The 26,472-nt window shown below is 47.3% G+C and overlaps 1 protein-coding gene across 1 annotated transcript in view; it reads left to right on the top strand.

The window, feature by feature from the left end:
- Positions 1–235: 235 nt before the first annotated feature.
- The window catches only part of LOC138257896 (ubiquitin-like), a 230,330-nt gene continuing 204,093 nt past the window's right edge, over positions 236–26,472 (top strand). Inside the window, exon 1 of the mRNA XM_069205904.1 lies at positions 236–356. Coding sequence (XP_069062005.1) covers positions 308–356 — 49 coding nt within the window. The 5' untranslated portion in view covers positions 236–307. The remainder of the gene's footprint in view (positions 357–26,472) is intronic.

The raw sequence follows: 26,472 nt of genomic DNA, 5'->3' as shown, positions 1-26,472 counted from the left end.
CCATGGCTTACGTGCTCTGCCCTTAAGGACAACATACAGAAAGATGCCAATTGCAGTTTGTATCTCCTCCAGTTGCAAGGAGCATGAGACAGAAGGTGGGGGAAACAGTCACCTGTTTAGTCAACATTGACTCATCCTCCTGCCAAGAACCAAACTGGTAGCGCTGCCTCAGGATCTGTCATCAGATCTGCTGACAGGGGAGGGACAGGCGGCTTCCAGCGTAAGTACGGGAGCTCTGGGCTTAGAAAGACACCTTGAGATCGGACCTTTTGTAGATTAAATCTCAATACTCAGACGACTCTCAGCCATGAAGACCGCTCTCTCCTTCCTGTTGGTGGCAGCCCTGTGCTCCCTTGGTAAGTGTAATTCTTATGCTCAGAGTATGGGGGTCAGAAGACATGGGTCTAAATGTGCCTCTCTTTAAATAAATAACCTCCTGAACTCTGTGATGTCTGTGAAAGCGTCGGTCATAGAGAGCCCCCAAGCAGAATAAAACATGCAGCGGGCTGGGGACAGTCCACACACCACTAAAAGGGATGAACAACTGTAGAGGTCCAACTCCCTCTTAGAATTGGATCATTGCTGTAGGTGCACTGAGTATTTCAGAAGCTCCCTAATAAAACATCATTCTCTTGGGATGGAATAATCATTTGAAATGATAGATTCTGTAAAACAATGAATTAAACATACCTTCGAGTGTTGACCCTATGACTATGCACATCACACTCGATACATATGGTTTAATCCCTACACTGCTAAGCTTTCCCCATACGTGCTGTCTTTTTTGGGGCTGTTTGAGGTAGTTTGTGTTGAGGCCCCCATACCTTTGTTATTCCAAATGTGTGTCCTTTTTTCCAACATCCTGGGGATTCTAAAGTTCTCCAGGCTTTGTGGATTCCCTTGTAGAGGACCGAGAACGTACCTAATTACAGCTAAACTTTGGGTTTTTCCAGGAAAACTGGCAGCAACATCTGTTTCTTTTCCCTGCAAATGGCATCAATGAAGGGTGTGTCGCGCTTAAATCACCACATACCCAGCCTTCGGCAACAGACAGATTAGAATCAGAAAACAAACATTTTCAACACAGTTTTGGCATTTTACTGGGACATACCCCATTTTCCTATTTTTTATGCTTTCAGCCTCCTTCCAGTTAGTGACAGAAATGGGTGTGAAACCGATGGTGGATCCCAGAAAGCTATATATTTCTGAAAAGTAGACAAAGTTCCAAATCTAGCAAGGGGTGTGTAGATCCTTCAAGGTTTTCTTATAAAAAAGTACAAATTGAAATAAAATATTATTGAAATTGAGATTAAAAAAAACAGAAATTTCTGTCTATGTTTTCATCTCTAACTTTCTTAACTATGGCAGATTTTCAAAAGCAATACACAGTTACGTCCGTGGACTCTTCTGGTTGTGGGTATATATAGGGCTTGTAGGTTCACCAAGAACTAAAGGTACCCAGAGCCAATAACTGAGCTGCACCTTGCAATGGGTTTTAATTGTGTACTGGGAATTCAGCAATCCAATTAGTAAAATATAAAGAATGAAAATTGGTATTGAGGAAACCTATGTATTTCCGAAATGGGCATAAGATATGGAGTTTAAAGCAGTGGTTATTTGCACATCTCTGAATTTGTGAGCACCCTTACTAGCGTGTGAAGTAGAGGGCATTTCTCAAAGTGACCTCTTTCTTACACACCGTCTTACATTTGGAAGGCACAAATGTAGAGAAAGAGAATTGGTAAGAACGCTTATTCTGCTATTCCCTGTACCCCCAAATCTCCCGATGACAATTGTACCTCACTTGTTTGGGTAAGCCTTGTGCCTGCGACAGGAAACGTCCCAAAATGCACTGTGGACCCATCACATTTTTCCACTGAAAGCTGAACCTTTTTATATAAAGTGCCTAGCTGTGGATTTTGGGATCTAGCTGAGCTGGCACCTAGGGAAACCTAGCAAACATGTTTATTTGTTTTAAAACTAGACACCCATGGGTGACTTGTGTGGCTCTCACAACATTTCTTTAAATAGAATTCCTTGCAAACCTAAACATTTGCCTAAAAAACATATTTTCCTCACATTTCAGTGAAGGAAAGTTCTGGAATCTGAGGTGAACCAAAACTTTCTTTCATCCAGCATTCCCTCAAGCCTCCCAATACAAGTGGTACCTCACTTGTGTGGTTAGGTCTAGTGTTTGCAACAGGTAATAACCTAAACAGAACGTGGACACATCACATTTTTCTACTGAAAACTGACCTATTTTTTTTGCAATGTGTGTAGCTGTAGGAAAGTACCATCTTGCCTGGCATGTTACCCCCATATTTCACTGTATATATGTTGTTTTAGTTGTATGTGTCACTGGGACCCTGTTCTCCAGGGCCCCAGTACTCATAAGTGTGCCTGACTGTGTTACCTGTGTAGTGACTAACTGTCTCACTGAGGCTCTGCTAATCAGAACCTCAGTGGTTATGCTCTCTCATTTCTTTCAAATTGTCACTAACAGGCTAGTGACCAATTTTACAAATTTACATTGGCTACTGGAACACCCTTATAATTCCCTAGTATATGGTACTGAGGTACCCAGGGTATTGTGGTTCCAGGAGATCCCTATGGGCTGCAGCATTTCTTTTGCCACCCATAGGGAGCTCTGACAATTCTTACACAGGCCTGCCACTGCAGCCTGAGTGAAATAACGTCACAGCCATTTTACACTGCACTTAAGTAACTTATAAGTCACCTATATGTCTAACCTTTACCTGGTAAAGGTTAGGTGCAAAGTTACTAAGTGTGAGGGCACCCTGGCACTAGCCAAGGTGCCCCCACATTGTTCAGAGCCAATTCCCTGAACTTTGTGAGTGCGGGGACACCATTACACGCATGCACTACATATAGGTCACTACCTATATGTAGCTTCACAATGGTAACTCCGAATATGGCCATGTAACATGTCTAAGATCATGGAATGGCCCCCTCTATGCCATCCTGGCATTATTGGGACAATTCCATGATCCCAGTGGTCTGTAGCACAGACCCTGGTACTGCCAAACTGCCTTTCCTGGGGTTTCACTGCAGCTGCTGCTGCCAACCCCTCAGACAGGGTTCTGCCCTCCTGGGGTCAAGCCAGGCTTGTCCCAGGATGGCAGAACAAAGGACTTCCTCTGAGAGAGGGTGTTACACCCTCTCCCTTTGGAAAATGGTGTGAAGGCAGGGGAGGAGTAGCCTCCCCCAGCCTCTGGAAATGCTTTCTTGGGCACAGATGTGCCCAATTCTGCATAAGCCAGTCTACACCGGTTCAGGGACCCCTTAGCCCCTGCTCTGGCGCGAAACTGGACAAAGGAAAGGGGAGTGACCACTCCCATGACCTGCACCTCCCCTGGGAGGTGTCCAGAGCTCCTCCAGTGTGCTCCAGACCTCTGCCATCTTGGAAACAGAGGTGCTGCTGGCACACTGGACTGCTCTGAGTGGCCAGTGCCACCAGGTGACGTCAGAGACTCCTTGTGATAGGCTCCTTCAGGTGTTAGTAGCCTCTCCTCTCTCCTAGGTACCCAAACCCTCTTTTCTGGCTATTTAGGGTCTCTGTCTCTGGGGAAACTTTAGATAACGAATGCAAGAGCTCATCCGAGTTCCTCTGCATCTCTCTCTTCACCTTCTGATAAGGAATCGACCGCTGACCACGCTGGAAGCCTGCAAACCTGCAACATAGTAGCAAAGACGACTACTGCAACTCTGTAACGCTGATCCTGCCGCCTTCACGACTGTTTTCCTGCTTGTGCATGCTGTGGGGGTAGTCTGCCTCCTCTCTGCACCAGAAGCTCCGAAGAAATCTCCCGTGGGTCGACGGAATCTTCCCCCTGCAACCGCAGGCTGTAGGAGGCTGGACTGGCTTGTAGTGAGTACCAAGGGGTACTTGCACCTTGCACCAGGCCCAGTTATCCCTTATTAGTGTATAGGGTGTCTAGCAGCTTAGGCTGATAGATAATGGTAGCTTAGCAGAGCAGCTTAGGCTGAACTAGGAGACGTGTGAAGCTACTACAGTACCACTTAGTGTCATATGCACAATATCATAAGAAAACACAATACACAGTTATACTAAAAATAAAGGTACTTTATTTTTATGACAATATGCCAAAGTATCTTAGAGTGTACCCTCAGTGAGAGGATATGAAATATACACAAGATATATATACACAATAGCAAAAATATGCAGTATAGTCTTAGAAAACAGTGCAAACAATGTATAGTTACAATAGGATGCAATGGGGAAACATAGGGATAGGGGCAACACAAACCATATACTCCAAAAGTGGAATGCGAACCACGAATGGACCCCAAACCTATGTGACCTTGTAGAGGGTCGCTGGGACTATTAGAAAATAGTGAGAGTTAGAAAAATAACCCTCCCCAAGACCCTGAAAAGTGAGTGCAAAGTGCACCAAAGTTTCCCTAAGGACAAAATAGTCGTGTTAGAGGGAAAATGCAAGGAAAACACAAATCAGCAATGCAACAACGATGGATTCCTGACTGAGGGTACCTGTGGAACAAGGGGACCAAGTCCAAAAGTCACAAGCAGCTCGGAGATGGGCAGATGCCCAAGAAATGCCAGCGGTTGGTGCAAAGAAGCCCTTACTAGGCTGAAGAACTGTGAATACTGCAGGAACGACAAGGACTAGAGACTTCCCCTTTGGAGGATGGATCCCCCACGCCTTGAAGAGTCGTGCAGAAGTGTTTTCCCGCCGGATGGACGCCAACAAGCCTTGCTACACGCAAATCGTGCGTTTGGCGTTTTTGGACGCTGCTGGGGCCCAGGAGGGATCAGGAGGTCGCAAATTGGACTTGCAGAGAGAAGGGACGTCGAGCAAGACAAAGAGCCCTCACTGAAGCAGGTAGCACCCGGAGAAGTGCCAGAAACAGGCACTACGAGGATGCGTGAAACGGTGCTCGCCGTAGTTGCACAAAGGAGTCCCACATCGCCGGAGACCAACTTAGAAAGTCGTGCAATGCAGGTTAGAGTGCCGTGGTCCCAGGCTTGGCTGTGCACGAAGGATTTCCGCCGGAAGTGTACAGGGGCCGGAGTAGCTTGCAAAGTCGCGGTTCCCAGCAATGCAGCCCAGCGAGGTGAGGCAAGGACTTACCTCCACCAAACTTGGGCTGAAGAGTCACTGGACTGTGGGGGTCACTTGGACGGTGTCGCTGGATTCGAGGGACCTCGCTCGTCGTGCTGAGAGGAGACCCAAGGGACCGGTAATGCAGCTTTTTGGTGCCTGCGGTTGCAGGGGGAAGATTCCGTCGACCCACGGGAGATTTCTTCGGAGCTTCTGGTGCAGAGAGGAGGCAGACTACCCCCACAGCATGCACAAGCAGGAAAACAGTCGAGAAGGCGGCAGGATCAGCGTTACAGAGTTGCAGTAGTCGTCTTTGCTACTATGTTGCAGGTTTGCAGGCTTCCAGCGCGGTCAGCGGTCGATTCCTTATCAGAAGGTGAAGAGGGAGATGCAGAGGAACTCAGCTGAGCTCATGCATTCGTTATCTAAAGTTTCCCCAGAGACAGAGACCCTAAATAGCCAGAAAAGAGGGTTTGGCTACCTAGGAGAGAGGAAAGGCTACTAACACCTGAAGGAGCCTATCAGCAGGAGTCTCCGACGTCACCTGGTGGCACTGGCCACTCAGAGCAGTCCAGTGTGCCAGCAGCACCTCTGTTTCCAAGATGGCAGAGGTCTGGAGCACACTGGAGGAGCTCTGGACACCTCCCAGGGGAGGTGCAGGTCAGGGGAGTGGTCACTCCCCTTTCCTTTGTCCAGTTTCGCGCCAGAGCAGGGGCTAAGGGGTCCCTGAACCGGTGTAGACCGGCTTATGCAGAATTGGGCACATCTGTGCCCAACAAAGCATTTCCAGAGGCTGGGGGAGGCCACTCCTCCCCTGCCTTCACACCATTTTCCAAAGGGAGAGGGTGTCACACCCTCTCTCAGAGGAAGTTCTTTGTTCTGCCATCCTGGGCCAGGCCTGGCTGGACCCCAGGAGGGCAGCTGCCTGTCTGAGGGGTTGGCAGCAGCAGCAGCTGCAGTGAAACCCCAGGAAGGGCAGTCTGGCAGTTCCAGGGTCTGTGCTACAGACCACTGGGATCATGGAATTGTACCAACAATGCCAGGATGGCATAGAGGGGGTAATTCCATGATCATAGACATGTTACATGGCCATATTCGGAGTTACCATGGTGAAGCTACATATAGGTAGTGACCTATATGTAGTGCACGCGTGTAATGGTGTCCCCGCACTCACAAAGTTCAGTGAATTGGCTCTGAACAATGTGGGGGCACCTTGGCTAGTGCCAGGGTGCCCTCACACTAAGTAACTTTGCACCTAACCTTTACCAGGTAAAGGTTAGACATATAGGTGACTTATAAGTTACTTAAGTGCAGTGTAAAATGGCTGTGAAATAACGTGGACGTTATTTCACTCAGGCTGCAGTGGCAGGCCTGTGTAAGAATTGTCATAGCTCCCTATGGGTGGCAAAAGAAATGCTGCAGCCCCTAGGGATCTCCTGGAACCCCAATACCCTGGGTACCTCAGTACCATATACTAGGGAATTATAAGGGTGTTCCAGTAAGCCAATGTAAATTGGTAAAAATGGTCACTAGCCTGTCAGTGACAATTTGGAAAGAAATGAGAGAGCATAACCACTGAGGTTCTGATTAGCAGAGCCTCAGTGAGACAGTTAGGCACCACACAGGGAACATATACATGCACACCTATGAGCACTGGGGCCCTGTGTGACAGGGTCCCAGTGACACATACATATAGGCCACAAACCTATGAGCACTGGGGTCCTGACCAGCAGGATCCCAGTGACACATAACAAACATACTGAAAACATAGTGTTTTCACTATGAGCACTGGGGCCTAGCCATCAGGATCCCAGTGAGACAGTGAAAACAGTGACAAACATCCTGACATACACTCACAAACAGGCCAAAAGTGGGGGTAACAAGGCTAGAAAGAGGCTACCTTCTCACACAGGCACCAAAAAGCTGCATTACCGGTCCCTTGGGTCTCCTCTCAGCACGACGAGCGAGGTCCCTTGAATCCAGCAACTCTGTCCAAGAGACTGCCACAGTCCAGTGACTCTTCAGTCCAAGTTTGGTGGAGGTAAGTCCTTGCCTCCCCACTCCAGACTGCATTGTTGGTAACCGCAACTTTTGCAACTTCTCCGGCTCCTGTGCACTTCCGGTGGAAATCCTTTGTGCACAGCCAAGCCTGGGTCCACGGCACTCTAACCTGCATTGCACGACTTTCTAAGTTGGTCTCCGGCGACGTGGGACTCCTTTGTGCAACTTCGGCGAGCACCGTTTCACGCATCCTCGTAGTGCCGGTTTCTGGCACTTCTCTGGGTGCTATCTGCTTTAGAGAGGACTTTTTGTCTTGCTCGACGTCCCTTCTCTCTGCTGGTCCAATTTGCAACCTCCTGGTCCCTCCTGGGCCCCAGCAGCGTACAAAAACGCCAACCGCACGATTTGCAGCTAGCAAGGCTTGTTGGCATCCTTTTGGCGGGAAAACACTTTTGCACGACTCTCCCAGGCGAGTGAAATCCGTCCACCAAGGGGGAAGTCTCTAGCCCTTTTCGTTCCTGCAGAAACCTTTGCTACTTCTGTCCAGTCGAAGCTTCTTTGCACCCGCAGCTGGCATTTCCTGGGCATTTGCCCATCTCCGACTTGCTTGTGACTTTTGGACTTGGTCTCCTTGTTCCACAGGTACCCTAGATTGGAAATCCACAGTTGTTGCATTGTTGGTTTGTGTTTTTCCTGCATTATTCCTCTATTACGACTTCTTTGTCTTCTGGGGAACTTCAGTGCACTTTGCACTCACTTTTCAGGGTCTTGGGGAGGGCTAATTTTCTAACTCTCACTATTTTCTAATAGTCCCAGCGACCCTCTACAAGGTCACATAGGTTTGGGGTCCATTCGTGGTTCGCATTCCACTTTTGGAGTATATGGTTTGTGTTGCCCCTATCCCTATGTGTCTCCTTTGCATCCTATTGTAACTATACATTGTTTGCACTGTTTTCTAAGACTATACTGCATATTTTTAGTACTGTATACATATAACTTGTGTATATTTGCTATCCTCACTCTGAGGGTACACTCTGAGATACTGTGACATATTGTCATAAAAATAAAGTACCTTTATTTTTAGTATAACTGTGTATTGTGTTTTCTTATGGTATTGTGCAAGTGACACTTGTGGTACTGTAGTAGCTTCACACGTCTCCTAGTTCAGCCTAAGCTGCTCTGCTAAGCTACCATTATCTATCAGCCTAAGCTGCTAGACACCCTATACACTAATAAGGGATAACTGGGCCTGGTGCAAGGTGTAAGTATCCCTTGGTACTCACTACAAGCCAGTCCAGCCTCCTACACACTCCACTTTACTCTATCCCACTGTATGCTGCCTCCACTCTACAGCACTCCACCGTAAGCCACTTCACTGGATGCCAATCCACTCTACAGCACTCCACTGTATGCTATCCCATTCTACGCCGCTCCACTCTATGCCTCTCCACGGTATGAGACTCCATTCTACACCACTCCACTCTACGCTATTACACTGTATGCAAGCCACTATATGCCACTCCAGTCTATGTCACTCCACTGTATGCCACTCCACTGGATGCTACTACACTGTACACTATTCCACTTTATGTCATTGTAATATTTGTCACTCCACTTTACTCTGTCCCACTGTATGCCACTCCAATCTACAACTCTCCATTGCAAGCCACTAAACTGGACGCCACTACACTCTACAGCACTCCACTGTATGCTATTCCATTCTACACTGCTCCACTCTATGCCTCTCCACTGTATGAGACTCCATTCTATGCCACTACACTCTACGCTATTACACTGTATACAAGCCACTGTATGCCACTCCAGTCTATGTCACTCCACTGTAAGCCACTCCACTGGATGCTACTCCACTATACACTATTCCACTTTATGTCATTGTAATGTATGCCACTCCACTTTACCCTATCCCACTGTATGCAACTCCACTCAACAACACTCCACTGTAAGCCTCTCCACTGGATGCCACTCCACTCTACAGCACTCCACTGTATACTATTACATTCTACACTACTCCACTCTGTGCCTCTCCACTGTATGAGACTCCATTCTCTGCCACTCCACTCTACGCTATTACACTGTATGCAAGACACTGTATGCCAGTCCAGTCTATGTAACTCCACTGTATGCCACTCCAATGGATGCTACTCCACTCTACGCTAGTCCACTTTATGTCTTTATACTGTATGCCACTCCACTTTACTCTATCCCACTGTATGCCACTCCACTCTACAACACTTCACTGTATGCCACTCCACTGGATGGCAATCCACTCTACAGCACTCCACTGTATGCTATCCCATTCTACACAGCTCCACTCTGTGCCTCTCCACTGTACGAGACTCCATTCTACGCCACACCACTCTGCGCTATTACGATGTATGCAATCCCCTGTATGCCATTCCAGTCTATGTCACTCCACTGTATTCCACTCCACTGGATGCTACTCCACTGTACGCTATTCCACTTTATGTCATTGTACTGTATGCCACGCCACGTTACTCTATCCCACTGTATGCCACTCCACTCTATAATAATCCACTGTATGCCACTCTACTGGATGCCACTCCACTCTACAACACTCCACTGTATGCTCTTCCATTCTACACCACTCCACACTCTGCCTCTCCACTGTATAAGACTCCTTTCTACGCCACTCCACTCTAAGCTATTACAATGTATGCAAGCCACTGTATGCCATTCCAGTCTATGTCACTCCACTGTGTGCCACTCCAATGAATGCTACTCTGTAGGAGGCTGGCATGGCTTGTAGTGGGTACCAGAGGTACTTACACTCTGTGCCATGTCCAGTTATCCCTTATTAGTGTAGAAGAGGTGTTTCTAGCAGCTTAGGCTGATAGAAGGTAGCTATGGCGAAGCAGCTTAGGCTGAACTAGGAGACATGCAAAGCTCCTACTATACCACTGGTGTCATATGCACAATATCATAAGAAAACACAATACACAGAGTTACTAAAAATAAAGGTACTTTATTTTTATGACAATATGCCAAGAGTATCTCAGTGAGTACCCTCAGTAAGAAGGTAAGTAATATACACAAGTTATATGCACACAAACCAAAATTGGCTAAGTAAGAGCAAGAAAAGTAATGCAAACAGTGTAGAATCACAATAGGTTGCAATAGGCAAGCATATGTATAGGGGCAACACAAACCATATACTCCAAAAGAGGAATGCGAACCACGAATGGACCCCAGACCTATGTGAGCTTATAGAGGGTCGCTAGGACTGTAAGAAAACAGTGAGGGTTAGAAAAATAGCCCGAAGCTGCTCTGCTAAGCTACCTTTTCTATCAGCCTAAGCTGCTAGACACCCCTCTACACTAATAAGGGATACCTGGACCTGGTGCAAGGTGTAAGTACCCCTTGGTACCCACTACAAGCCAGTCCAGCCTCCTACATTGGTTGTGCAACTAAATACCACTTGGTCATATTGTACTTTTCATAAGAGAAAAATATACAAAACAAGTTCAGCGTATGTACACCTAACCAAAAAGTTGTGCTTTTCTTCTCTCACTTCTTTGCTAAGTGCTAAAAAGTACCTCTAAACTTTCTAAAAAATTTTAAAAAGTTTTACAAGTTTTTTTTTCTGTTCTAAAAACTTTCTGTTTCTTTTTCTGTCCCTTAAATACTTTCTATAATGTATGGCACAGGTAAAACTGTTGATCTGTCCAAACTTGCTTCTGATCACCTTAGCTGGAAAGGAGCAAGGAGTCTCTGCATTGAAAGAGGTTTATGGGTAGGGAAGAATCACTCTAGAGAACTGTTGGTTAATATGCTCATTGAACAAGATAAGACCTTAGTTGGCCCTTCTGTTGAGAAATTAGCTGATGGTTCCCAATCTGACCCTGGGGCACCCCTAGCAAAGGATTTAGAAGGGAACCTTCCCAACCTGCCCATTAGCAGACTGTTGGAAAGTACCATCTTGCCTGGCATGTTACCCCCATTTTTCACTGTATATATGTTGTTTTAGTTGTATGTGTCACTGGGACCCTGGTAACCCAGGGCCCCAGTGCTCATAAGTGTGCCTGAATGTGTTACCTGTGTAGTGACTAACTGTCTCACTGAGGCTCTGCTAATCAGAACCTCAGTGGTTATGCTCTCTCATTTCATTCCAAATTGTCACTAACAGGCTAGTGACCATTTTTACCAATTTACATTGGCTTACTGGAACACCCTTATAATTCCCTAGTATATGGTACTGAGGTACCCAGGGTATTGGGGTTCCAGGAGATCCCTATGGGCTGCAGCATTTCTTTTGCCACCCATAGGGAGCTCTGACAATTCTTACACAGGCCTGCCACTGCAGCCTGAGTGAAATAACGTCCACGTTATTTCACAGCCATTTTACACTGCACTTAAGTAACTTATAAGTCACCTATATGTCTAACCTTTACCTGGCAAAGGTTAGGTGCAAAGTTACTTAGTGTGAGGGCACCCTGGCACTAGCCAAGGTGCCCCCACATTGTTCAGAGCCAATTCCCTGAACTTTGTGAGTGCGGGGACACCATTACACGCGTGCACTACATATAGGTCACTACCTATATGTAGCTTCACCATGGTAACTCCGAATATGGCCATGTAACATGTCTATGATCATGGAATTGCCCCCTCTATGCCATCCTGGCATAGTTGGCACAATCCCATGATCCCAGTGGTCTGTAGCACAGACCCTGGTACTGCCAAACTGCCCTTCCTGGGGTTTCACTGCAGCTGCTGCTGCTGCCAACCCCTCAGACAGGCAGCTGCCCTCCTGGGGTCCAGCCAGGCCTGGCCCAGGATGGCAGAACAAAGAACTTCCTCTGAGAGGGGGTGTGACACCCTCTCCCTTTGGAAAATGGTGTGAAGGCAGGGGAGGAGTAGCCTCCCCCAGCCTCTGGAAATGCTTTGTTGGGCACAGATGTGCCCAATTCTGCATAAGCCAGTCTACACCGGTTCAGGGACCCCTTAGCCCCTGCTCTGGCGCGAAACTGGACAAAGGAAAGGGGAGTGACCACTCCCCTGACCTGCACCTCCCCTGGGAGGTGTCCAGAGCTCCTCCAGTGTGCTCCAGACCTCTGCCATCTTGGAAACAGAGGTGCTGCTGGCACACTGGACTGCTCTGAGTGGCCAGTGCCACCAGGTGACGTCAGAGACTCCTGATGATAGGCTCCTTCAGGTGTTAGTAGCCTTTCCTCTCTCCTAGGTAGCCAAACCCTCTTTTCTGGCTATTTAGGGTCTCTGTCTCTGGGGAAACTTTAGATAACGAATGCATGAGCTCAGCCGAGTTCCTCTGCATCTCTCTCTTCACCTTCTGATAAGGAATCGACCGCTGACCGCGCTGGAAGCCTGCAAACCTGCAACATAGTAGCAAAGACGACTACTGCAACTCTGTAACGCTGATCCTGCCGCCTTCTCGACTGTTTTCCTGCTTGTGCATGCTGTGGGGGTAGTCTGCCTCCTCTCTGCACCAGAAGCTCCGAAGAAATCTCCCGTGGGTCGACGGAATCTACCCCCTGCAACCGCAGGCACCAAAAAGCTGCATTACAGGTCCCTTGGGTCTCCTCTCAGCACGACGAGCGAGGTCCCTCGAATCCAGCGATGCTGTCCAAGTGACCCCCACAGTCCAGTGACTCTTCAGCCCAAGTTTGGTGGAGGTAAGTCCTTGCCTCACCTAGCTGGGCTGCATTGCTGGGAACCGCGACTTTGCAGCTACTCCGGCCCCTGTGCACTTCCGGCGGAAATCCTTCATGCACAGCCAAGCCTGTGTCCACGGCACTCTAACCTGCATTGCACGACTTTCTAAGTTGGTCTCCGGCGACGTGGGACTCCTTTGTGCAACTTCGGCGAGCACCGTTTCACGCATCCTCGTAGTGCCTGTTTCTGGCACTTCTCCGGGTGCTACCTGCTTTATTGAGGACTCTTTGTCTTGCTCGACGTCCCTTCTCTCTGCAGGTTTAATTTGCGACCTCCTGGTCCCTCCTGGGCCCCAGCAGCGTCCAAAAACGCCAAACGCACGATTTGCGTGTAGCAAGGCTTGTTGGCGTCCTTCCGGCGGGAAAACACTTCTGCACAACTCTGCTAGGTGAGAGGGATACGTCCACCAAAGGGAAAGTCTCTAGCCCTTTTCGTTCCTGCAGAAACCTCAGCTTCTTCTGTCCAGTCGAAGCTTCTTTGCACCCGCAGCTGGCATTTCCTGGGCATCTGCCCATCTCCGACTTGCTTGTGACTTTTGGACTTGGTCCCCTTGTTCCACAGGTACCCTAGATTGGAAATCCACAGTTGTTGCATTGCTGGTTTGTGTCTTTCCTGCATTATTCCTCTAACACGACTATTTTGTCCTTAGGGGAACTTTAGTGCACTTTGCACTCACTTTTCAGGGTCTTGGGGAGGGTTATTTTTCTAACTCTCACTATTTTCTAATAGTCCCAGCGACCCTCTACAAGGTCACATAGGTTTGGGGTCCATTCGTGGTTCGCATTCCACTTTTGGAGTATATGGTTTGTGTTGCCCCTATCCCTATGTTTCCCCATTGCATCCTATTGTAACTATACATTGTTTGCACTGTTTTCTAAGACTATACTGCATATTTTTGCTATTGTGTATATATATCTTGTGTATATTTCCTATCCTCTCACTGAGGGTACACTCTAAGATACTTTGGCATATTGTCATAAAAATAAAGTACCTTTATTTTTAGTATAACTGTGTATTGTGTTTTCTTATGATATTGTGCATATGACACTAATTGGTACTGTAGTAGCTTCACACGTCTCCTAGTTCAGCCTAAGCTGCTCTGCTAAGCTACCATTATCTATCAGCCTAAGCTGCTAGACACCCTATACACTAATAAGGGATAACTGGGCCTGGTGCAAGGTGCAAGTACCCCTTGGTACTCACTACAAGCCAGTCCAGCCTCCTACATTGGTTGTGCAGTGGTGGGATAAGTGCTTGAGACTACTTACCACTCTTGTCATTGAACTTTTCATAAGAGAAAAATATACAAAACAAGGTCAGTGTATATACACATAGCCAAAAAGTTTTGCATTTCCTCTTTTCACTCTTTTCTAAGTGCTGAAAAGTACTTCTAAACTTTCAAAAAGTTCTTAAAAGTTTAAAAAGTTTTTTCTGTCTTTCCAAAAAGTTCTGAAAACTTTTTTCTCTTTTTTCTTTCACTTTAACTCTCTCTAAAAAATGTCTGGCACAGGAAAAAATGTTGAACTGTCCAAACTTGCATATGATCACCTTAGCTGGAAAGGAGCAAGGAGTCTCTGCATAGAGAGAGGTTTGAGTGTAGGGAAGAATCCTTCCTTAGAACTGTTAATTAATATGCTTAGAGTACAGGATAAGGCCATGAGTGCCAAATCTGGTGAAAAAGTAGCTAATGGTTCTCAATCTGATCCAGGGACTCCCCCAGGAAAAGGTTCAGGAAAGAAACTTCTCAGCCTGCCCATTACTAGACAGTCTAGCATAGTTGGTACAGAGGTTGAATCACACCATACTGATGGTGTGCTCTCACATTATACTGGTAGCCAAGCTGTTAGGGTGCCCTCTGTAAGGGACAGGTCTCCTTCTGTTCATTCCCATCATACCTCTGTATCTAGAAATGTCCCTCCCACCCACCCTGATGACAGATTGTTAGAAAGGGAGCTCAATAGATTGAGAGTGGAACAAACCAGACTGAAGCTCAAGAAGCAACAGCTGGATTTGGATAGACAGTCTTTAGAATTAGAGAAGGAAAGACAGAAGTTGGGTTTAGATACCCATGGTGGCAGCAGCAGTATTCCCCATAGTCATCCTGCAAAAGAGCATGATTCCAGGAATCTGCACAAGATAGTTCCCCCTTATAAGGAGGGGGATGACATTAACAAGTGGTTTGCTGCACTTGAGAGGGCCTGTGCTGTACAGGATGTCCCTCAAAAGCAGTGGGCTGCTATCCTATGGCTATCATTTAGTGGAAAAGGTAGGGATAGGCTCCTTACTGTAAAAGAAAATGATGCCAATAATTTCCAAGTTCTTAAGAATGCACTCCTGGATGGTTATGGCTTAACCACTGAACAGTACAGGATAAAGTTCAGAGAGACCAAAAAGGAGTCTTCACAAGACTGGGTTGATTTCATTGACCAGGCAGTGAAGGCCTTGGAGGGGTGGTTACATGGCAGTAAAGTTACTGATTATGACAGCCTGTATAACTTGATCCTGAGAGAGCATATTCTTAATAATTGTGTGTCTGATTTGTTGCACCAGTACTTGGTGGACTCTGATCTGACCTCTCCCCAAGAATTGGGAAAGAAGGCAGACAAATGGGTCAGAACAAGAGTGAACAGAAAAGTTCATACAGGGGGTGACAAAGATGGCAACAAAAAGAAGGATGGTAAGTCTTCTGACAAGGGTGGGGACAAATCTAAAAATGAGTCTTCATCAGGCCCACAAAAACACTCTGGTGGGGGTGGTGGGTCCAAATCCTCCTTTAATCAGAACAAGGAAAAGAAACCATGGTGCTATTTATGTAAAATAAAAGGCCATTGGACAACAGATCCCAGTTGTCCAAAGAAAGGCACCACAGCTCCTACCACTACAACCCCTACTGCTACACCTAGTGTCCCTACTAATAGCAGTGGTGGTGGGAGCAAACCTACTAATAGCCAATCCAAGGGAGTAGCTGGGCTCACTTTTGGTAATTTAGTTGGGGTTGGTCTGATTAGGGAGACCACAGAGGCTACTTTAGTCTCTGAAGGGGCTATTGATTTAGCCACTTTGGTTGCTTGCCCCCATAACTTGGAGAAGTACAAGCAACTAACCCTAATAAATGGTGTTGAGGTCCAGGCCTACAGGGACACAGGTGCCAGTGTCACAATGGTGATTGAGAAACTGGTGCACCCTGAACAACACATACTTGGACACCAGTACCAAGTAACCGATGCTCACAACATAACACAAAGCCACCCCATGGCTGTTGTAAATCTCAACTGGGGGGGGGTAACTGGTCCAAAGAAAGTTGTGGTAGCTTCAGATTTACCTGTAGACTGTCTATTAGGGAATGATTTGGAGACATCAGCTTGGTCAGATGTGGAGTTGGAGGCCCATGCAGCAATGCTGGGCATCCCAGGGCATATTTTTGCTTTGACAAGGGCTCAGGCCAAAAAGCAAAAAGGACAGGGAAGCTTGGATCCTGGAACAATGGACCAAGTGCTCCCTAAAGCTAGGGCTAGTAGAAGCAAACCACTTCCTACTATCCCTCCCTCTACAGTGGATTCTACTTCTGAGGAAGAAGAATTCCCTCCCTGTGCAGAACCTACACCAGAGGAGCTGGAAGCAGACACTGCTGAGCTTTTGGGTGAAGGGGGGCCTGCCAGAGAGGAGCTGAGTGTGGCACAGCAAACCTGTCCCACATTAGAGGGTCTAAGACCGCAAGCTGTCAAACAGGCTAATGGGGATGTCAGTGACTCTCACAGAGTTTACTGGGAGGACAACCTCTTGTACACTGAGCATAGGGATCCTAAACCTGGAGCTGCCAGGAGATTAGTGATCCCTCAGGAGTACAGAAAGTTCCTCCTAACACTGGCACATGACATTCCCTTAGCTGGGCATCTAGGACAAATGAAAACTTGGGACAGGCTTGTTCCCCTGTTTCATTGGCCTAGGATGTCTGAGGACACAAAAGAATTTTGTAAGTCCTGTGAAACCTGTCAAGCCAGTGGCACTCCAAAGGCACCCCTTATCCCACTGCCTGTGGTTGGGGTTCCCTTTGAAAGGGTAGGGGATGACATAGTTGGCCCCCTTGACCCTCCTACTGCTTCAGGCAATAGGTTTATCTTAGTGGTAGTGGACCATGCCACAAGATATCCTGAAGCAATTCCTTTAAGGACCACTACAGCTCCTGCAGTGGCAAAGGCCCTCCTGGGAATATTTTCCAGGGTGGGCTTCCCAAAGGAAGTAGTATCAGACAGAGGAAGCAATTTCATGTCTGCATACTTAAAGGCCATGTGGAAGGAGTGTGGTGTAACTTACAAGTTCACAACACCCTATCATCCACAAACAAATGGACTGGTGGAGAGATTTAATAAAACTCTCAAAGGCATGATTATGGGACTCCCTGAAAAACTCCGCAGGAGATGGGATATCCTTCTACCATGCCTCATTTTTGCCTACAGGGAGGTACCCCGGAAAGGAGTGGGCTTCAGCCCCTTTGAACTTCTTTTTGGACACCCTGTTAGGGGTCCACTCACACTTGTAAAGGAGGGTTGGGAACAACCTTTAAAAGCTCCTAAGCAGGATATTGTGGATTATGTACTTGGCCTCAGATCAAGGATGGCTGAGTACATGAAAAAGGCCAGTAAAAACCTTCAGGCCAGCCAAGAGCTCCAGAAGCAATGGCATGATCAGAAGGCTGTTTTGGTTCAGTACCAACCAGGGCAGAAAGTGTGGGTCTTGGAGCCTGTGGCCCCAAGAGCACTCCAAGATAAATGGAGTGGACCCCACACAATTGTTGAAAAGAAGGGTGAAGTCACCTACTTGGTTGACTTAGGCACTGCCAGGAGTCCCCTTAGGGTGCTCCATGTCAACCGCCTGAAACCCTACTAAGACAGGGCTGATCTCACCCTGCTCATGGCAACAGATGAGGGACAGGAAGAAGACAGTGATCCTCTACCTGATCTCTTCTCTTCCACAGATCAAGATGCTCTTGTGGAAGGTGTAGTTTTGGCTGATTGTCTTACTGCTGAGCAGAAAGACAATTGCATAAATCTCCTAGGACAATTTTCAGAACTCTTCTCTACTGTGCCAGGCACCACTTCTTGGTGTGAGCACACTATAGATACTGGAGACAGTTTACCTGTCAAAAGTAAGATCTATAGGCAGCCTGACCATGTCAGGGACTGCATAAAGCAAGAAGTTCAGAAAATGTTGGAACTAGGAGTGGTTGAGCACTCTGACAGTCCATGGGCTTCTCCTGTGGTACTGGTACCAAAACCCAATTCTAAAGATGGAAAGAAGGAAATGAGGTTTTGTGTAGACTATAGAGGTCTCAACTTGGTAACCAAAACTGATGCTCACCCTATACCCAGGGCAGATGAGCTCATAGATACACTGGCATCTGCCAAGTATCTAAGCACTTTTGATTTGACTGCAGGGTATTGGCAGATCAAATTGTCAGAAGATGCTAAACCTAAGACTGCATTTTCTACCATTGGAGGACATTACCAGTTTACTGTAATGCCTTTTGGTTTGAAAAATGCACCTGCCACTTTTCAGAGGTTGGTGAACACAGTCCTGCAAGGGCTGGAAGCTTTCAGTGCAGCATATTTGGACGATATAGCTGTCTTTAGCTCCAGCTGGGATGATCACCTGGTCCACCTATGGAAAGTTTTGGAGGCTCTGCAAAAGGCAGGCCTCACTATCAAGGCTTCAAAGTGCCAGATAGGGCAGGGTAAGGTGGTTTATCTGGGACACCTTGTTGGTGGGGAACAGATTGCACCACTTCAGGGGAAAATCCAAACTATTATTGATTGGGTTCCCCCTACCACTCAGACTCAGGTGAGAGCCTTCCTAGGCCTCACTGGGTATTACAGGAGGTTCATTAAGAACTATGGCTCCATTGCAGCGCCTCTTAATGACCTCACATCCAAGAAAATGCCTAAAAAGGTATTATGGACAGCAAGCTGTCAGAAAGCTTTTGAGGAGCTGAAGCAGGCCATGTGCTCTGCACCTGTCCTGAAAAGCCCTTGTTACTCTAAAAAATTCTATGTCCAAACTGATGCATCTGAATTAGGAGTAGGGGCAGTCCTATCACAACTTAATTCTGAGGGCCAGGATCAACCTGTTGCTTTTATTAGTAGGATGTTGACCCCTAGAGAAAAGCGTTGGTCTGCCATTGAGAGGGAGGCCTTTGCTGTGGTCTGGGCTCTGAAGAAGTTGAGGCCATACCTGTTTGGCACTCACTTCATTGTTCAGACAGACCACAAACCTCTACTTTGGCTAAAACAAATGAAAGGTGAAAATCCTAAATTGTTGAGGTGGTCCAAATCCCTACAGGGAATGGACTATACAGTGGAACATAGACCTGGGAGTAGCCACTCCAATGCAGATGGACTCTCCAGATATTTCCACTTAGACAATGAAGACTCATCAGGTCATGGCTAGTCTTATTGTCCTTCATTTGGGGGGGGGTTGTGTAGGAAAGTACCATCTTGCCTGGCATGTTACCCCCATTTTTCACTGTATATATGTTGTTTTAGTTGTATGTGTCACTGGGACCCTGGTAACCCAGGGCCCCAGTGCTCATAAGTGTGCCTGAATGTGTTACCTGTGTAGTGACTAACTGTCTCACTGAGGCTCTGCTAATCAGAACCTCAGTGGTTATGCTCTCTCATTTCTTTCCAAATTGTCACTGACAGGCTAGTGACCATTTTTACCAATTTACATTGGCTTACTGGAACACCCTTATAATTCCCTAGTATATTGTACTGAGGTACCCAGGGTATTGGGGTTCCAGGAGATCCCTATGGGCTGCAGCATTTCTTTTGCCACCCATAGGGAGCTCTGACAATTCTTACACAGGCCTGCCACTGCAGCCTGAGTGAAATAACGTCCACGTTATTTCACAGCCATTTTACACTGCACTTAAGTAACTTATAAGTCACCTATATGTCTAACCTTTACCTGGTAAAGGTTAGGTGCAAAGTTACTTAGTGTGAGGGCACCCTGGCACTAGCCAAGGTGCCCCCATATTGTTCAGAGCCAATTCACTGAACTTTGTGAGTGCGGGGACACCATTACACGCGTGCACTACATATAGGTCACTACCTATATGTAGCTTCACCATGGTAACTCCGAATATGGCCATGTAACATGTCTATGATCATGGAATTGCCCCCTCTATGCCATCCTGGCATTGTTGGTACAATTCCATGATCCCAGTGGTCTGTAGCACAGACCCTGGTACTGCCAGACTGCCCTTCCTGCGGTTTCACTGCAGCTGCTGCTGCTGCCAACCCCTCAGACAGGCAGCTGCCCTCCTGGGGTCCAGCCAGGCCTGGCCCAGGATGGCAGAACAAAGAACTTCCTCTGAGAGATGGTGTGACACCCTCTCCCTTTGGAAAATGGTGTGAAGGCAGGGGAGGAGTAGCCTCCCCCAGCCTCTGGAAATGCTTTGTTGGGCACAGAGGTGCCCAATTCTGCATAAGCCAGTCTACACCGGTTCAGGGACCCCTTAGCCCCTGCTCTGGCGCAAAACTGGACAAAGGAAAGGGGAGTGACCACTCCCCTGACCTGCACCTCCCCTGGGAGGTGTCCAGAGCTCCTCCAGTGTGCTCCAGACCTCTGCCATCTTGGAAACAGAGGTGCTGCTGGCACACTGGACTGCTCTGAGTGGCCAGTGCCACCAGGTGACGTCAGAGACTCCTGATGATAGGCTCCTTCAGGTGTTAGTAGCCTTTCCTCTCTCCTAGGTAGCCAAACCCTCTTTTCTGGCTATTTAGGGTCTCTGTCTCTGGGGAAACTTTAGATAACGAATGCATGAGCTCAGCCGAGTTCCTCTGCATCTCTCTCTTCACCTTCTGATAAGGAATCGACCGCTGACCGCGCTGGAAGCCTGCAAACCTGCAACATAGTAGCAAAGACGACTACTGCAACTCTGTAACGCTGATCCTGCCGCCTTCTCGACTGTTTTCCTGCTTGTGCATGCTGTGGGGGTAGTCTGCCTCCTCTCTGCACCAGAAGCTCCGAAGAAATCTCCCGTGGGTCGACGGAATCTACCCCCTGCAACCGCAGGCACCAAAAAGCTGCATTACGGGTCCCTTGGGTCTCCTCTCAGCACGACGAGCGAGGTCCCTCGAATCCAGCGATGCTGTCCAAGTGACCCCCACAGTCCAGTGACTCTTCAGCCCAAGTTTGGTGGAGGTAAGTCCTTGCCTCACCTCGCTGGGCTGCATTGCTGGGAACCGCGACTTTGCAGCTACTCCGGCCCCTGTGCACTTCCGGCGGAAATCCTTCATGCACAGCCAAGCCTGTGTCCACGGCACTCTAACCTGCATTGCACGACTTTCTAAGTTGGTCTCCGGCGACGTGGGACTCCTTTGTGCAACTTCGGCGAGCACCATTTCACGCATCCTCGTAGTGCCTGTTTCTGGCACTTCTCCGGGTGCTACCTGCTTTATTGAGGACACTTTGTCTTGCTCGACGTCCCTTCTCTCTGCAGGTTTAATTTGCGACCTCCTGGTCCCTCCTGGGCCCCAGCAGCGTCCAAAAACGCCAAACGCACGATTTGCGTGTAGCAAGGCTTGTTGGCGTCCTTCCGGCAGGAAAAGACTTCTGCACAACTCTGCTAGGCGAGAGGGATACGTCCACCAAAGGGAAAGTCTCTAGCCCTTTTCGTTCCTGCAGAAACCTCAGCTTCTTCTGTCCAGTCGAAGCTTCTTTGCACCCGCAGCTGGCATTTCCTGGGCATCTGCCCATCTCCGACTTGCTTGTGACTTTTGGACTTGGTCCCCTTGTTCCACAGGTACCCTAGATTGGAAATCCACAGTTGTTGCATTGCTGGTTTGTGTCTTTCCTGCATTATTCCTCTAACACGACTATTTTGTCCTTAGGGGAACTTTAGTGCACTTTGCACTCACTTTTCAGGGTCTTGGGGAGGGTTATTTTTCTAACTCTCACTATTTTCTAATAGTCTCAGCGACCCTCTACAAGGTCACATAGGTTTGGGGTCCATTCGTGGTTCGCATTCCACTTTTGGAGTATATGGTTTGTGTTGCCCCTATCCCTATGTTTCCCCATTGCATCCTATTGTAACTATACATTGTTTGCACTGTTTTCTAAGACTATACTGCATATTTTTGCTATTGTGTATATATATCTTGTGTATATTTCCTATCCTCTCACTGAGGGTACACTCTAAGATACTTTGGCATATTGTCATAAAAATAAAGTACCTTTATTTTTAGTATAACTGTGTATTGTGTTTTCTTATGATATTGTGAATATGACACTAAGTGGTACTGTAGTAGCTTCACACGTCTCCTAGTTCAGCCTAAGCTGCTCTGCTAAGCTACCATTATCTATCAGCCTAAGCTGCTAGACACCCTATACACTAATAAGGGATAACTGGGCCTGGTGCAAGGTGCAAGTACCCCTTGGTACTCACTACAAGCCAGTCCAGCCTCCTACATTGGTTGTGCAGTGGTGGGATAAGTGCTTGAGACTACTTACCACTCTTGTCATTGAACTTTTCATAAGAGAAAAATATACAAAACAAGGTCAGTGTATATACACATAGCCAAAAAGTTTTGCATTTCCTCTTTTCACTCTTTTCTAAGTGCTGAAAAGTACTTCTAAACTTTCAAAAAGTTCTTAAAAGTTTAAAAAGTTTTTTCTGTCTTTCCAAAAAGTTCTGAAAACTTTTTTCTCTTTTTTCTTTCACTTTAACTCTCTCTAAAAAATGTCTGGCACAGGAAAAAATGTTGAACTGTCCAAACTTGCATATGATCACCTTAGCTGGAAAGGAGCAAGGAGTCTCTGCATAGAGAGAGGGTTGAGTGTAGGGAAGAATCCTTCCTTAGAACTGTTAATTAATATGCTTAGAGTACAGGATAAGGCCATGAGTGCCAAATCTGGTGAAAAAGTAGCTAATGGTTCTCAATCTGATCCAGGGACTCCCCCAGGAAAAGGTTCAGGAAAGAAACTTCTCAGCCTGCCCATTACTAGACAGTCTAGCATAGTTGGTACAGAGGTTGAATCACACCATACTGATGGTGTGCTCTCACATTATACTGGTAGCCAAGCTGTTAGGGTGCCCTCTGTAAGGGACAGGTCTCCTTCTGTTCATTCCCATCATACCTCTGTATCTAGAAATGTCCCTCCCACCCACCCTGATGACAGATTGTTAGAAAGGGAGCTCAATAGATTGAGAGTGGAACAAACCAGACTGAAGCTCAAGAAGCAACAGCTGGATTTGGATAGACAGTCTTTAGAATTAGAGAAGGAAAGACAGAAGTTGGGTTTAGATACCCATGGTGGCAGCAGCAGTATTCCCCATAGTCATCCTGCAAAAGAGCATGATTCCAGGAATCTGCACAAGATAGTTCCCCCTTATAAGGAGGGGGATGACATTAACAAGTGGTTTGCTGCACTTGAGAGGGCCTGTGCTGTACAGGATGTCCCTCAAAAGCAGTGGGCTGCTATCCTATGGCTATCATTTAGTGGAAAAGGTAGGGATAGGCTCCTTACTGTAAAAGAAAATGATGCCAATAATTTCCAAGTTCTTAAGAATGCACTCCTGGATGGTTATGGCTTAACCACTGAACAGTACAGGATAAAGTTCAGAGAGACCAAAAAGGAGTCTTCACAAGACTGGGTTGATTTCATTGACCAGGCAGTGAAGGCCTTGGAGGGGTGGTTACATGGCAGTAAAGTTACTGATTATGACAGCCTGTATAACTTGATCCTGAGAGAGCATATTCTTAATAATTGTGTGTCTGATTTGTTGCACCAGTACTTGGTGGACTCTGATCTGACCTCTCCCCAAGAATTGGGAAAGAAGGCAGACAAATGGGTCAGAACAAGAGTGAACAGAAAAGTTCATACAGGGGGTGACAAAGATGGCAACAAAAAGAAGGATGGTAAGTCTTCTGACAAGGGTGGGGACAAATCTAAAAATGAGTCTTCATCAGGCCCACAAAAACACTCTGGTGGGGGTGGTGGGTCCAAATCCTCCTTTAATCAGAACAAGGAAAAGAAACCATGGTGCTATTTATGTAAAATAAAAGGCCATTGGACAACAGATCCCAGTTGTCCAAAGAAAGGCACCACAGCTCCTACCACTACAACCCCTACTGCTACACCTAGTGTCCCTACTAATAGCAGTGGTGGTGGGAGCAAACCTACTAATAGCCAATCCAAGGGAGTAGCTGGGCTCACTTTTGGTAATTTAGTTGGGGTTGGTCTGATTAGGGAGACCACAGAGGCTACTTTAGTCTCTGAAGGGGCTATTGATTTAGCCACTTTGGTTGCTTGCCCCCATAACTTGGAGAAGTACAAGCAACTAACCCTAATAAATGGTGTTGAGGTCCAGGCCTACAGGGACACAGGTGCCAGTGTCACAATGGTGATTGAGAAACTGGTGCACCCTGAACAACACATACTTGGACACCAGTACCAAGTAACCGATGCTCACAACATAACACAAAGCCACCCCATGGCTGTTGTAAATCTCAACTGGGGGGGGGTAACTGGTCCAAAGAAAGTTGTGGTAGCTTCAGATTTACCTGTAGACTGTCTATTAGGGAATGATTTGGAGACATCAGCTTGGTCAGATGTGGAGTTGGAGGCCCATGCAGCAATGCTGGGCATCCCAGGGCATATTTTTGCTTTGACAAGGGCTCAGGCCAAAAAGCAAAAAGGACAGGGAAGCTTGGATCCTGGAACAATGGACCAAGTGCTCCCTAAAGCTAGGGCTAGTAGAAGCAAACCACTTCCTACTATCCCTCCCTCTACAGTGGATTCTACTTCTGAGGAAGAAGAATTCCCTCCCTGTGCAGAACCTACACCAGAGGAGCTGGAAGCAGACACTGCTGAGCTTTTGGGTGAAGGGGGGCCTGCCAGAGAGGAGCTGAGTGTGGCACAGCAAACCTGTCCCACATTAGAGGGTCTAAGACAGCAAGCTGTCAAACAGGCTAATGGGGATGTCAGTGACTCTCACAGAGTTTACTGGGAGGACAACCTCTTGTACACTGAGCATAGGGATCCTAAACCTGGAGCTGCCAGGAGATTAGTGATCCCTCAGGAGTACAGAAAGTTCCTCCTAACACTGGCACATGACATTCCCTTAGCTGGGCATCTAGGACAAATGAAAACTTGGGACAGGCTTGTTCCCCTGTTTCATTGGCCTAGGATGTCTGAGGACACAAAAGAATTTTGTAAGTCCTGTGAAACCTGTCAAGCCAGTGGCAAGACAGGTGGCACTCCAAAGGCACCCCTTATCCCACTGCCTGTGGTTGGGGTTCCCTTTGAAAGGGTAGGGGTTGACATAGTTGGCCCCCTTGACCCTCCTACTGCTTCAGGCAATAGATTTATCTTAGTGGTAGTGGACCATGCCACAAGATATCCTGAAGCAATTCCTTTAAGGACCACTACAGCTCCTGCAGTGGCAAAGGCCCTCCTGGGAATATTTTCCAGGGTGGGCTTCCCAAAGGAAGTAGTATCAGACAGAGGAAGCAATTTCATGTCTGCATACTTAAAGGCCATGTGGAAGGAGTGTGGTGTAACTTACAAGTTCACAACACCCTATCATCCACAAACAAATGGACTGGTGGAGAGATTTAATAAAACTCTCAAAGGCATGATTATGGGACTCCCTGAAAAACTCCGCAGGAGATGGGATATCCTTCTACCATGCCTCATTTTTGCCTACAGGGAGGTACCCCGGAAAGGAGTGGGCTTCAGCCCCTTTGAACTTCTTTTTGGACACCCTGTTAGGGGTCCACTCACACTTGTAAAGGAGGGTTGGGAACAACCTTTAAAAGCTCCTAAGCAGGATATTGTGGATTATGTACTTGGCCTCAGATCAAGGATGGCTGAGTACATGAAAAAGGCCAGTAAAAACCTTCAGGCCAGCCAAGAGCTCCAGAAGCAATGGCATGATCAGAAGGCTGTTTTGGTTCAGTACCAACCAGGGCAGAAAGTGTGGGTCTTGGAGCCTGTGGCCCCAAGAGCACTCCAAGATAAATGGAGTGGACCCCACACAATTGTTGAAAAGAAGGGTGAAGTCACCTACTTGGTTGACTTAGGCACTGCCAGGAGTCCCCTTAGGGTGCTCCATGTCAACCGCCTGAAACCCTACTAAGACAGGGCTGATCTCACCCTGCTCATGGCAACAGATGAGGGACAGGAAGAAGACAGTGATCCTCTACCTGATCTCTTCTCTTCCACAGATCAAGATGCTCTTGTGGAAGGTGTAGTTTTGGCTGATTGTCTTACTGCTGAGCAGAAAGACAATTGCATAAATCTCCTAGGACAATTTTCAGAACTCTTCTCTACTGTGCCAGGCACCACTTCTTGGTGTGAGCACACTATAGATACTGGAGACAGTTTACCTGTCAAAAGTAAGATCTATAGGCAGCCTGACCATGTCAGGGACTGCATAAAGCAAGAAGTTCAGAAAATGTTGGAACTAGGAGTGGTTGAGCACTCTGACAGTCCATGGGCTTCTCCTGTGGTACTGGTACCAAAACCCAATTCTAAAGATGGAAAGAAGGAAATGAGGTTTTGTGTAGACTATAGAGGTCTCAACTTGGTAACCAAAACTGATGCTCACCCTATACCCAGGGCAGATGAGCTCATAGATACACTGGCATCTGCCAAG

This window comes from Pleurodeles waltl, chromosome 2_1 (assembly GCF_031143425.1).
Source record: "Pleurodeles waltl isolate 20211129_DDA chromosome 2_1, aPleWal1.hap1.20221129, whole genome shotgun sequence".
NCBI lineage: Eukaryota > Metazoa > Chordata > Amphibia > Caudata > Salamandridae > Pleurodeles > Pleurodeles waltl.
Note: the sequence above shows the minus strand (reverse complement) of the source record. Positions and strands in the feature narration are given on the sequence as shown.